Source organism: Henckelia pumila, chromosome 3, assembly GCF_033568475.1.
Source record: "Henckelia pumila isolate YLH828 chromosome 3, ASM3356847v2, whole genome shotgun sequence".
In the NCBI taxonomy this organism is placed as follows: Eukaryota; Viridiplantae; Streptophyta; class Magnoliopsida; order Lamiales; family Gesneriaceae; genus Henckelia; species Henckelia pumila.
Window position 1 is genome coordinate 154,065,638 of NC_133122.1, and position 12,935 is coordinate 154,078,572.

Consider the following 12,935-nt stretch of genomic DNA (forward strand, 5'->3'; position numbering starts at 1 on the left):
GAGGCGGTTTGAGGCAGGTGGTGGCTGATGGTGGAAGACATTTGAAACCAAAAGTAAATACAAAAAAAAAATGAAAGGTGTATTTATTATATCCAAGTGTTTTAAAATTGATTGACTTTGACATGTTTTTAAAAATATTTGACTTTGATAATTAATTGGAATTTTAAAATCAACGACCGCCTCGACTGCTTCCGCCGACTCGACAGCTTGCTTGCCCGCCTCCGCCGCCGGATGACCTCGGACTGCCTACAAGGACCGCCTTAGACTAAGGCGGGGCAGTCGAGGGCCGCCTACCGCCTAGGCGGCCGCCTCGATCGCCATTTAGAACACTGGTATAAATTTCTAATGCTATTTAACCTATAGCTAACAAAACAACTATTCTCAATACAAGACCTAACATACAACTTAAGTCCCACAAAATATTCTCCAAAAACTTTTGCTGGACACGAAACAAAACCAAACAATGTGTTCAAAAAGCTAAACAAAGGAAAACAAAACTCCCATGGTAAAAATTATTATTGGGATGGCAAGTCATGGTACAACAATCATCCAATTTCTTGCAACAATTATGTGATACTACCATACTCCACAGTATGTTAATAAGGTCAAATAACCCAATAAAAATATATGAAAATTTTAACCCACTTGAGGCAGTAAAAAACGAGTCAAAATTCAAGTGTGATGAAATTTCCAGATCCAGCTGAATTACCAGTAAATTCAGGGCTTAAGAGCAATAGCAAGGCCTAGTTTTGGGGCATTGCTAGCTTTTGTGTCGTACTCGGCTGAAAAAGTTACGAGCGATTTAGGCCTCCATTCTCGTTGGCTCAGAATAGCAACTTTTCCATTGTCAGAGAATCTGGTCTTCACCGATGTGAGAGGATCGACCTTGTGCACACTTCCGATGCTGAAACTGTTCTCAAAGCTGGATAATCTGTGAGTCATTTCAGCTGCTATCTCTGTTCCGTTCACAGGATTTACTGAATGAAGATATGAAGCCTTAATGGTTTGTCCCTTATCAGTCCTGTCCAAGTGAAGATTGAATTTCAGCACAAGTATTGTACAAATTGTCTGGAAGGAATCAGGGTCTTTTAAGGTACAGAGGTACCCATGGACTACAGGTTTCAGCACACAAGTGCTTTAAGCAGAAAGATATATCTCAGTTCTTGAAATGCATTAAGGTTTATCCAAAAAGGTTAGCTCAAGGATTGTACTTTTGTTAGTTAAAGATGGCAAAGGTAAAGGTCAGACCTAGTTATCAAGTTGAGCAAAGGGGAAGTTTTGGCAACTGAAAAATATTTAAACCATTAGGCGACAAACCTAAAGTACAGAGCTGAAATCCAAACGACTATCGAACCTACAAAACCTTCAGAATTACTCATGCAATTGATGCCACGTTAATATAAATTTGCATAGAAAAAATTTTGTTTTTCAACTTGCCTCTGCTTGATAAATATGCCTTCAAATTTGATGCAGCAGTGCACATTTTACTTCGGTTATTGATGGTCAAATAATGTGCTTGGGTCCATGATGAGTGGGTGAGTATATATAGCATATATAATGGATTAACTGGAGTGAAGTAAGAGAATCAAGAAGGTGCAACATACAGTATAAGTGCAGCAGAAAAATCAGGCTTGTTGAAGCTTATTCCAGCATTGCACTTGGTAAAAGAAGAAGATGCAGTGTCAAAACTAATTTCACCGCCAATGGCGATATCTTTGGAGCCAAGTGCTGCAGCAACCTCCAGAAGAGGAGTTGGGTTCAGGCCAATACTGGAATTGATGGCTGCACGACGATGAAAGTAGTGCACATCAAGCTGAAAACACGAAAATGTCAGTTGAGGTTAACTGTTCCAGAACATAGTTATTTTCAGAACAAACCACAGGTACAATAATTTTCATATTCCTGAACTTATGTATAGCTAAAGTGCACGAGTTACAGGAAACCAAAGCGGAACCCAACAAGGAGACCACAGAGCGGGAAACATAACAAAGCCCAGTCAATCAGGAAAGGAATAGCTGCCCTACCGCAAGACTAATAGAACTTGCCAGAAGACTAGTAGAACTGTAGTAGTTGTAAGCAAAGTATGTCGCCCCGTCAGTACCCGTTTAAGATAATTCGACGCAAACAACTTTCAACATAGACAATATGTGACTAGGACAAACCAACTCTATAATGACTGGTTTGCTTTTGTCTTATTCCAACTATTAGTTTTTTTATGTGTGCGCATACAGAGTGAAAATAGCACTGAGACAATCTTACCGAACCATACTACTTCAATTCAGAACACACATAAAAAAACTTATTTAAAGTTTCGGATTCGAATCAATTGAAAAGCCAAGCACTTACATATTAAAATAATTAAGGGAGATAAATTAGACGAATGCATGAGTAACATACAATATGCATTTATGGCCAACTATGCATTTATGGCCAACTGGGTGGAGTAAACTTTGATAAAGCCGGAGTATAGGGATATGGAGGTGTAAAACTAAACTGGTGGTGATCTACGACGTGTAGAGACAACTATAATGCCCATGAGCAGTGAAGAGAATTTTTACAAATTTTTTGTAGTAACAATCGATGATATTTCAACTGCTATTTATGATTACAGTTTCACTCCTCCGGTCAGGACATTTTAGATTCGTTTTAACTGCAATAGACCATCTCGCTACTGTTTTCCAAATAGATTTCCCTATACTGTTTTTTTACCACTTTTTTGCTCTACTGATGCGTTTCAAACAATCACAAACAGACTAACACCAGTTCCAGAATCCTACCATAAAGGCACTTGAGTGCCAGTGGACAGAAAAATATGACAACAATTTATAATGGGAAACAACACAAGCTTATGTATTCAGAGAATTACATTGTAAGATACTAACATACTTCAAAACTGAACAGATAAGCTTAATTTTTAGACTCGACATACCTTTCCGGACTTGTTGTCGGGTACATTGAAGCTAATTGCCGCTTTTGTCCCATGTAACACATCATCTACAGTCACCTTCGTAAAAACCTGAAAACCATAGAACTCGGACATTCCATATAAGAATAGAAAAATATAATGATCTGAATCTGATAGCAACCAAGTATGGAAGAGAATTTTTCTAAATGAGTTCTGAACTACTCTCCTTAAATGAAACTACATAAACATTAAAACTCTAAGTCAATCCCAATGCTAAGAACTTTTTCTTACATTCGAATAAGTATCGACTTTCACATCAACGGTAGTCCTTCCACTTCTGTACTGCGTACTTATATCACCAACAAAAATTTGATCCTTCTTTATACCAGTAGCGGTAATTCCCTGTCAAAAATATAACTCACTAGTTAAGAAACTCACACAGTTCAGCGTCTCACACACGAAAATGTGAAGCAATTTTTCAGAATGTTATGTACATTTCAACGAGCACCAAGGTCTTCCACTATTTCAAATTAGCGTGTATTAACACAGTTTTAAACCACCTAATTTAGGACAGGGAACATTATGCAACAAATAAAAAATCAATAATTCCTCTCTTGGAGCCCAACTCCAGTAAGCCCTGCTCAACGAAGAACAGGGCCGACTTGATCATTTTTGCAATATGGATCATAATGACATAGAATACAGAAGAAACTTGAACATGAGATCCTAGTGAAATCGTTTTGACAACCAACTTAGATTTAAATACAAAATTGAATTTAGAAAGATAATACAACCATCCCAGTAGAGCTCGGGACCGACAAGATGAACTTCTGATCATAATTGTAATCTTTGGTCAAAAGATCTGCATATAAAAAATTCAAATCAATAAATTAGATCAAAAAGGTTTTCTTGCAGATAGAAAACACTAAACAGTACTCTTCGAATACTATAAGTTCAGAAAATCTTGCTAGACTACATATTTGAGCAGGGAAAAATAAAGAAAAAATTACAACAAAAAATAAACCCGAGATGATGAAGCAATCCTCAAGCAAGATATTAGCCATTGGTAACCAGGCTCGAGATCAGATAATCTTTATCCACCATATCAGAGGACATTAAAACATTTTGAGAAACTTTAATTTTTGAATAGCTACTTCCCCACAGCTTTAGTTAATGAAAAATAAGATTACAAAGTTAAACCATATGTTTTGTCTCATAGCATTATTTTTATATTGCATAACAAAATATTTACTACATCGAACAAATTGAATCGATACTATTGACAATCTAGAGGGGAAAAAAATCAGAATTATGTAAGATAAGGAGTATAATATAGTCATAAAAGGCCCTAGTTTAAAGTGTTTCACAGGAACTAGTGCATAAGCTGCTTTGGAAAAGCATTATGAGACATTTTTTCTCAAAAATAATACCTAACATATACTTGAGGAAAATGAATGGGGCAAGAGTAAATAAAAATGAGGTTAGCAACAAAGTGAATCGTGCATAGTACTCAGCAGCCCAAATTTGAAGCATCTCTTCTTAACAGGAAAAACTAAATAGATTCTGTAAAAATAAATTGATACTCTGATTCAAAAATCATTCCAGTGATTGATAACCAAACCACCATATTCATATCATATCTCTTTTCATCTTCAGGCTAAGATTAAAAAAATTATAGAATCCATCAAATCAAAGTTAACCAGAATGAATATACCAGAAACATGCAGAACTTAAAGCATATCTTAAATATAATTTCACCAACATAAATTTGTTTTTGTTGTGTGAGCTTTATGAAGACATAATATTCTTTTGAAAAACGATATCAGGACTCTCATTAACTTGGTGACATCAATAGTTACTAAACCCATGAGACACGTACTTATGCCTTGGCATAGAGCACAAATCTTGGTGTGCCTTAAAAGCTAAAGGAGCGCTTTAGGAGAGCCCCAAATTAAAGGATTTTGTGCTTCAAATGGAATCCAATACAACAGTCATTTATATTTTCCCAGTACTTTAAAGGATGTTCATAAAGTTGTTATTCAGTAGCTTGTAAATCATATAATATATGTTATCTAACACAATTTTCTTAATACATCAAATACTAAAAGAGTACAGTTTAGTGTGCTTCACTTAGATATAGCGCACACGAGCACTGTAGCGTGCTCTATGCCCTTAATAACTTTTGACAATATCAGCTTTCACAAGAATTCAAACAAGAAAAAAACTAGCACAGAGGAGCACACCAAGCAAATAATATGTATATTAAGCTGAATATATCGTACATATGAAACTTGCATAGACCTTGAAACATACCCGGGCAACAATCCAAGATCTCATAACTCACACAACCCATAAAGAAATCTAGCATTCGAACACAAATAATATTTAACAATGCACCTCTAGCACGCCTGCCAATTTCTGAATACGGGGCAGGGCTGCCCGCCATCCTTTTCCGAACAAAAAATTCAGGTTAAATCTGCAAAACGATTAGCAAAAAAGACAACTAGGCATCAAATTCCATAACCGGAGAGACACAGCTTCCCAAAACGAAGAAAAAAATGGCCCGGATTCATAAAATAAATCATCGGTAATGCAAGTAACTCATCGAGGTCAACCACAAAACCATAGGATGAACATTACGTTGATTGAAAACAGAATCCACAAACCACAAGTAAACAACACAAGATTGATATCAGAAAAACATTGAGAATCGATTAAAAAAAGGGGGGGTTTATACAAAGAAATGTTAGGCAGAAAAATATCCAACAGCAGATGAAGAAAAGATCACGTACGGCTGAAAGAAAGCAACGAGCGCCGAGACAAGCTCGTTTGAATGAACAGATGGAGAGGTTTGGTGGAAGAGATGAAAAGACTCAGGGTTTAACCTTAAAGCTGACTTGTACAGAAATGGACTGACTCATAATGTTACCTGTCGGTGATACTCAATGGATCAATTCTGAGAGCCTATTGGATGTTCGCCTTGTACTGTGTTACACGGGGGTGAACCCTGTTGCTTCATTTTGGGCCTTTACATCCTATATATGTATACCGCGCTGTGTATTACGGGACTCCCGAATCTAAATACAAGATACTACCCAAATCATGCCCGGATTGTTCAAGTTGGTGGAACATGTGATCTCTTGGTCATATCAGGAGTTCGATTCCTCTGCCAACATCTTCTTGGACTAGTCTGTCACACATGGCTTACCTAATGTGGTTTAACTGACTAGCGTAGTTTGCAGGCTATTGCATTAATTCGGGGTTTACCTAGAGCGCCCCGAAAGGTAGCGGCTACGGGTTTCCACGTCAAAAAAAAAAAGAGATACTACTCAAATCATATATTGGATGGTATATATCACAAATATAGGTTAGAAAACGGGTCGAAAAAGGTTAGAATATCTTCAATTTCGCATTGGAATTTGATGATTCTAAAATGTGAATCAATTTTTTTTTAGCCTGCTTGAAAGCTCGCAATCCATTCGTTTACAGCCTAGTTAAGGGCTAAGGCTAACATAACATAATTTTTTTTTTTTTTTTTTACAATAACATTACATAATCTTTGTTGTATTATAATAACTTCACTATTAAAAAAAAACTATTTTGGTAATTTAAGTGTTCATACAAAATCACCCTTCTTCCAAAACTATATTTACATGCATTGCTACCTAAGAAAAAGTAAAAACATTTGACACATATACCCAAGTGGCCAAATTAGTTCTAAAAATCCACATCTCCACTTTTTAATATCCAACACACACGTTCATAACACAAACCTACTAACTAACTTCTCTATTTTTTTCATAGTATTTGTTTCTTCAACATCGATCTTGAAATTATCTATCTGATTTTCAAAATAAATTTTATCTTAAAACAGTGCATGATTGTCTCTTTTTTCTCACCATATTAAGATTTTAAAAATAATATACAATTTAAATTTAAAAAAATAAAAATTTTATATATATACATGTAACGCGTGTGCATCGTGACTAGTAAATAAATAAATAAATAACAAGCCGATATTCTATGTGCTCTAACCAATAATCATATGGAACAGTTTTGTTGTTTAAATTGATTTCCTGTTCGATCGCACTCATTTTAGAATTAATCTATACAGCTACAAAAAGAATCGACATACCCAAAAAGTCAACTACGTACCCTCACACAATTACAATGTTGCCTAATGTATATGATACAATTTGGAAGGTTTCAAATCCTTAGTGGCATTGAAATACTTCAACGTCGTAATCCACTTCTCTTGAGTCTTCAGAAGATGCACGGCGACCGTCTCCGGCCATAGTTCGTGGGTACATCGCGTGGGCGGCTCCGGATAGTTGTACATCGACCATTTGGCGTTGTACCTATTTTTCGCGCGATGACCATCTCTTATCCAGTCCCCGAACGTCCTATCTTCTGGCCCTTCCAAGTGTTTTCTGGGGATATCCGACTCCCTAATCCATTCCACAATGTCCCATGAGACTAAATAGCCCATGCCCGACATGTAATGAACGAACGGGTCCATGCTAGGGCACGGGATAACGTATCCGTAGTATAGATCATTTCGCGACAAGGGTTTCAAAGAGTCGACTAGACTTTGTAGCCTGAAGTAGGAATCATCGTCCGCCTTCATAACATAATGATAAGGCGGAAGCGACGTGCCATCGGTGTCGTTTAGAATTTCGGGCAAACTCGAAAAATAGGTGTAGGTCTTGCCCTTGTTCATGTTTTCTTGGCAGTTGAGTATGATGATGTCGTTGTATCGCATGATCTCGAGTGCTACTAGAACCTGTTGATCTTCTTTGGTGAGGTTGCAAAACACGAACTTGACATCCACTCGTCCCCCGACGACCGGAGTTTGTGTGCCGTAGACGAGCCGTAGAAAGTGTCTCTTGTGGTAATGGTCGGGGAGGGTTAAGACACCGATCAATACTCTGATGTTGTCGGATGAGGATGACAAAAAATGATTAATGGATGTCATGTGAGTAATATTGAACGTGCATGGACTTAATGTTAAGATTTTATCGAATCGAATCTGATTGATAGAGGCCAAAATGCAGAGGAAGATGATGAAGAAGAAGGATGTGAAGATGAAACGATGGCCATTGAGGGATGTATTTGGCTTCATTATCTTTGCAACATGGAAATTTGAAGCTTGGACATAGTTTCATAAGATGTAAAATGTTTCTTGGTTTTAAAGGGTTTGGCTGGCAAATCAATTAATTACGTGCAAATGGAGGTGACCAAATTGACTTTTTAACCTTCAAGAATGGCAAATTAAATGTATGAGATGAGTGGGCTTAAGCCAAACGTCGGATTTACTCTATTGATCTCTTTTCTTGGCAATGTGTAATTCATGAAAGCATATAAATTTTACATGACACTGGCCATGCTTGAAATTGAAGTGATTGACTACAAATTGAAGGCGCAATTCGTGATCCAAGAACCACTTTGCCCACATGCCATATTATAATTACCATTAATCATGCATATACGTACGGTAAACCTCGTGTGGCCGTGTGGGTCAGTATATGAAAATTGCTTGCATGAATAAATATTGTTTTTCTTTTAAAAAAAAATCAAACAAGAATTTACTCAAACATGATCAAAAGAACCGTTAATCGTGCATATACGGTAACCCACGTGTGGGTTATTATTATTTTTTATTGTATATATGAGTAGAGTTGATCTGTCTCATAGATAAAGATTTGTGAGACCGTTTCACCATGGACCTACAACTACCACATTTTTAAATTTCTCTCATAATTAAAACAAGCTAGAGTAGGTCTTTTGTGAGACGATTTTATGGATATATATATATATATATTATATATATATATATATATATATATATATATATATATATATATATATATATATATATATATATATATATATCCATTAGACAAGTCTACTCGATTTCATATATGCAGTGAAAAATAATATTTTTGATATAAAAATAATATTTCTAATGGGTCGAGTCAGAGACTCATTTCACAAAATTGAAATGGTTTATTAGATAAATAAAAATTAATTAATATTTGAAAACGAAGGTGGACTACTTAATTCACCTAAGCTGTTGGACTTGTATTTAAAGTCTTTTTTCTTGAAAAGTACCTGGATAAAATTAATATATATTTTCTATTAAAAAACTACTGTTGATAAAATTTAACTTTTTTGGGGTTTTGGCAATTAACCGTAATTAAAACTGTAAAAGTTAATTAAGCACCGCAATTGTTTCAGGGCTTAAATTTGCCTCCTACTAAATCAGTGGGTTTATCTAGGCCCAAAAGGCCGACCCGTACTTCAAAAAATTGTTTGATTCAAGCAAATAATTGGGCTTATATCTGGGTCCAAATGCAGCTGCTTAGAACTATCGCTGGCAACGATATTCCAATTTCGAATACGATCATAATTTATTTATTTATTTTAAATGAAGAAATATGGGCGACTAATATACATGTCATTCAGAATCATATGTAAATACGAGGAAAAAAAGTTTGAGCTGCCGAGTAGTTGAGGATTTGATAACTTCAAGAGTTAGATCCTCCTTATCAACATTTTTTGATCGCGTCTGTTGCGGTAAACCCGACTAGCCTATGTTACGGTAAATCCGACTAGCCTGGTTTTCAAACTAGTACGTTAATTTCAGGGTTTTTTAAATGCGCACCAAAAAGTAGCGGTTGTGAGCTTCATCATCGTTAGAAAAAAAAAAAAAACATGACCCAAGAAAAATTCATCAATCTGGCTACACAAATTGTAGTGATGAAATGGTTTCCAAACACAATGCAATAATGGAATAACAATTCAAACAAGATCTCCTTCTTCGAATATTTACAATTATTTGATTTCAATCGCTATAATTTCATTTGTCAAAAAACTGACATCACTAAAATATTTTCTCATAGCATAAATCAACAAAGACATGTATATAACTTATAAGAATAATTTAATGTTTTATGGTCTAATTGAGAGGGATTTCAAGGTTATTTATGTATTAAAAAAATATTACCATCCCATAATTTTTTAAATTCTTAATTCACAAAAATAAATATATATTTTTATATAACTGAATTGACTTTCGCCCATTAATTTAAAGCAATGGTCAACTCGTAAGCCAGCTTATAAGTTATAATAGCGTAGACGGAATATAAAACTCCCTGTAATTGACCAATAACAACAGTCAACACGCGGTCCCATTTTGACTTTTTTATTTTATTATTATTTTATCTGACAAGGCAATGAAGTTAAGAAACCAATAGATGATTAGCGACGGGGTCAAAACTAAAAGAATATTTTATTTGAATCTCAAGTTTCTCAGTTGAAATATTTGTTTATTTTTCTATTTGAATTAACGAAATTAGCATTAAAAATAATAACAAGAATCCGTTGGTGTGTTTTCCACACAGTATATATAACTAAAATGGTGTGAACTTTTGTTGGAAAAACAAAAAAATGGTGTGAACTAATCTCATATTCCTTTTACGAACTTTTGGTAGTGAAAATTCCTTATTCACCGACATTTTGTTTGTAACTATCCAAATCAATTGAAATAAATAAATATTCGAAAATAATCATATGCATAACTCGTTTATGATTTATACTCAAAATTCGGATTGTACGTATGCTTGGGCTGTTTAGAACGATGGATTTCAAATCAATAGATTTCTATCATATTTAGTTTGTTTAATGTTTACAATGAAACAATGGATCGCATTTAAAGCAATGTCTCGCATTTAAAGCAATGTCTTACTTATTTACGCACTATACAAAAAATAATAATAATAAAATAAAACCGCAAATAACGACGACAAATTACATCGCTATTATTGAACCATTATTGAATGAACTTGAAATTCATCTCAATTAATATAAAAAAAACTATATATATATAATGCTAGATTTGCCATTTATGGTCTTATTTTTTAGGAAAAACTGCAAATTTGGTCATGTATGTTAGTCACTTTGCGATTTTGGTCCTCTATGTTTTCATATTTCAATTTTAGTCATGCATGTTCCAATTTTTGGCAATTTCGGTCCTTTTTATTCGAAAATGCTTACGTGGCACTGTACACGTCAGCTTCACATCAGCACTGAATTGGTGCCACGTCAGTGCCACGTCGGAAAAATGACTAAAATTGCCAAAAAAATTAAAGATAGCGGGCTAAAACTTAAATCTGAAAATATAAAGGACTGAAATCGCAAAATGACAAACATACAGGATCAAAAAACAATTTTTCCTATTTTTTAAAACAACTAAAATACATATGTAATCCATCAATCCAAACGCAACTTAGATATCTACTGACATTAAAAAAAATCTATAATTTAAATTGTCTAACCGGGTAATCACATAAACAATAATATTCAAGTCAAATAACTTGTAATTAATTAATACATTCAACTAGATGCTATCATTATTCATTAGGATAATGCATACCTTAAAAATTCATCTAATTCGTGGACATTTATCAATATATGTGAAGTCAATTAAATTTTCAATAGATCTCACATATATATTATTAAATATTAACCTTAGATATATACGTACACCCCTAGGTATTAGTACCCTATGATAGCATAAAATTTCCCCATATGATCTCATATTATTTATTTTATTATATGATCAAATATTTGAAAATAAAGTCTTCCCCAACATTAGCTTAGCCCCCATAATTTAATTAGCCGTCATGCACTCTAACACGTTGTCTTATACACCACGCTTATTTTTATAGAAATTTCTTGACATTTTCTCTCAATGACCTATAAATACTCCACGCACCAAACTCTTTATTCACAATTTTCCAAGTATCATCTCTAGTTCAAGTATAAGCTTGTACGATACATATATACATGGCGGTCGAGCGGTGGGTATTGCTTGGTAGGCTAAAAAGAGCAGTGAACAAGATCAAGATCATACTGAATCTCAACGTGAACAGATGGAAACTGGCGTCTATGATCAGCAAGAAAAGGTTCAGCTTCAGCGACAGGCCGGGATTAAGGGCGTGTATTACGGATTCAGATTCGATATCCTCTAGAGGGATCCAAAGGACGATAAGTTATCCATCGGACGATGATGTTGACAAAAGGGCTGATGCGTTCATTGCCAATTTCTACAAGCAACTCCAGATTGAAAGGCAAATCTCACTGGAGTTGAGGTATTGTAGGGGTAATAGTTTCGAAACCGTGACGTCGCCCCGAGCATAGATGTTTTGTAAATTTTTGAATCACTAAGAAACACGACATATGCTTCATTTTTTTTTATTTTATATATAATTAAGTACATGATCAGCTATAGTACTCAAGAATAAAGAAGGGAAGATGGTTTTGGGCAGCAATTTAATTGGAGTTTTGTGGGTCAAAATTGGTGGTGGGAACATCAGTTTTATCTAAGTATTTCCATCATGAATCATATGTACAAATTTTGAGTTGAATTCCGACAAGATTTTTTATGTATATATATATATATATATTGTCTTTTTATGGGTGTAAATTTTAAATTTCATTGAAAAAAGAATAAAATAATATTGAATTGTCATGATTTGCTATCGTTTCTAGTTAGCACTTTTAATAATTCTTGTATAATGTTTGTAGTTAAGAGTACGTGGGGGAATAATAAAAAGAACCTTTCTTTTCCTTTTTCTTCAATAATTATTACTTCATTATGAAATTTATGAAAACTCGTGGCATTACACTAATTTTGTGTTGATTTTTTTATACATTGTCATTTGTCAATTATAGTGCTCCATTTCATTGTACATCAGTTTAACATCCGACATTTACATGCTTAAAAAGAAATTAGTTGGACCAGAATAAATATTATTATTGATCAGTTTAATATCCGACATATATATGCTCTTATGTGATATAATATTAAACTTTTGTTTTTTAATTTCGATAAAATAATAAACAGACTGCTCCGAATTCACAAAGGACTTCTTTTTTTTTTTTAAGTTAGACCAGAATTTTTTTTTTTTCATGGATCCAGGACATTCAACATAGATCTGACAATTTTATGCAGAATTCGGGATAGACT

At 34.4% G+C, this 12,935-nt stretch overlaps 3 protein-coding genes across 3 annotated transcripts; 1 reads left to right on the forward strand and 2 right to left on the reverse strand.

Moving 5' to 3' along the window:
• Positions 1–487: 487 nt before the first annotated feature.
• Positions 488–5,823, reverse strand: LOC140890621 (mitochondrial outer membrane protein porin 6). The gene is made up of 7 exons (XM_073298536.1): positions 5,698–5,823; positions 5,303–5,381; positions 3,700–3,767; positions 3,197–3,307; positions 2,930–3,016; positions 1,605–1,813; positions 488–1,021 (listed from the first exon to the last, which is right to left on the reverse strand). The coding sequence occupies exons 2-7, from the start codon at positions 5,349–5,351 to the stop codon at positions 718–720; spliced, it is 828 nt and encodes a 275-aa protein (XP_073154637.1). The 5' UTR covers positions 5,352–5,381; positions 5,698–5,823; the 3' UTR covers positions 488–717.
• Positions 5,824–7,082: 1,259 nt separating this feature from the next.
• On the reverse strand, positions 7,083–8,027 carry LOC140889768 (hydroxyproline O-galactosyltransferase GALT3). The gene has a single exon (XM_073297495.1). It carries the CDS (start codon positions 8,025–8,027, stop codon positions 7,083–7,085), a length of 945 nt encoding a protein of 314 aa, XP_073153596.1.
• A 3,725-nt stretch (positions 8,028–11,752) lies between these two features.
• Positions 11,753–12,106, forward strand: LOC140889770 (uncharacterized). The gene has a single exon (XM_073297496.1). It carries the CDS (start codon positions 11,753–11,755, stop codon positions 12,104–12,106), a length of 354 nt encoding a protein of 117 aa, XP_073153597.1.
• The last annotated feature ends 829 nt before the right edge of the window (positions 12,107–12,935 follow it).

Coding starts and splice junctions, on each gene's coding strand:
- LOC140890621 (XM_073298536.1), bottom strand. CDS start 5,351: ATGGCGGGCAGCCCTGCCCCGTATTCAGAAATTGGCAGGCGTGCTAGA. Junction 3,308..3,699: donor TCCCGAGCTCTACTGGGATG/GTTGTATTATCT, acceptor TATTTTTGACAG/GGAATTACCGCTACTGGTAT. Junction 1,022..1,604: donor TTTTCTGCTGCACTTATACT/GTATGTTGCACC, acceptor TCACTTGGACAG/GACTGATAAGGGACAAACCA.
- LOC140889768 (XM_073297495.1), bottom strand. CDS start 8,027: ATGAAGCCAAATACATCCCTCAATGGCCATCGTTTCATCTTCACATCC.
- LOC140889770 (XM_073297496.1), top strand. CDS start 11,753: ATGGCGGTCGAGCGGTGGGTATTGCTTGGTAGGCTAAAAAGAGCAGTG.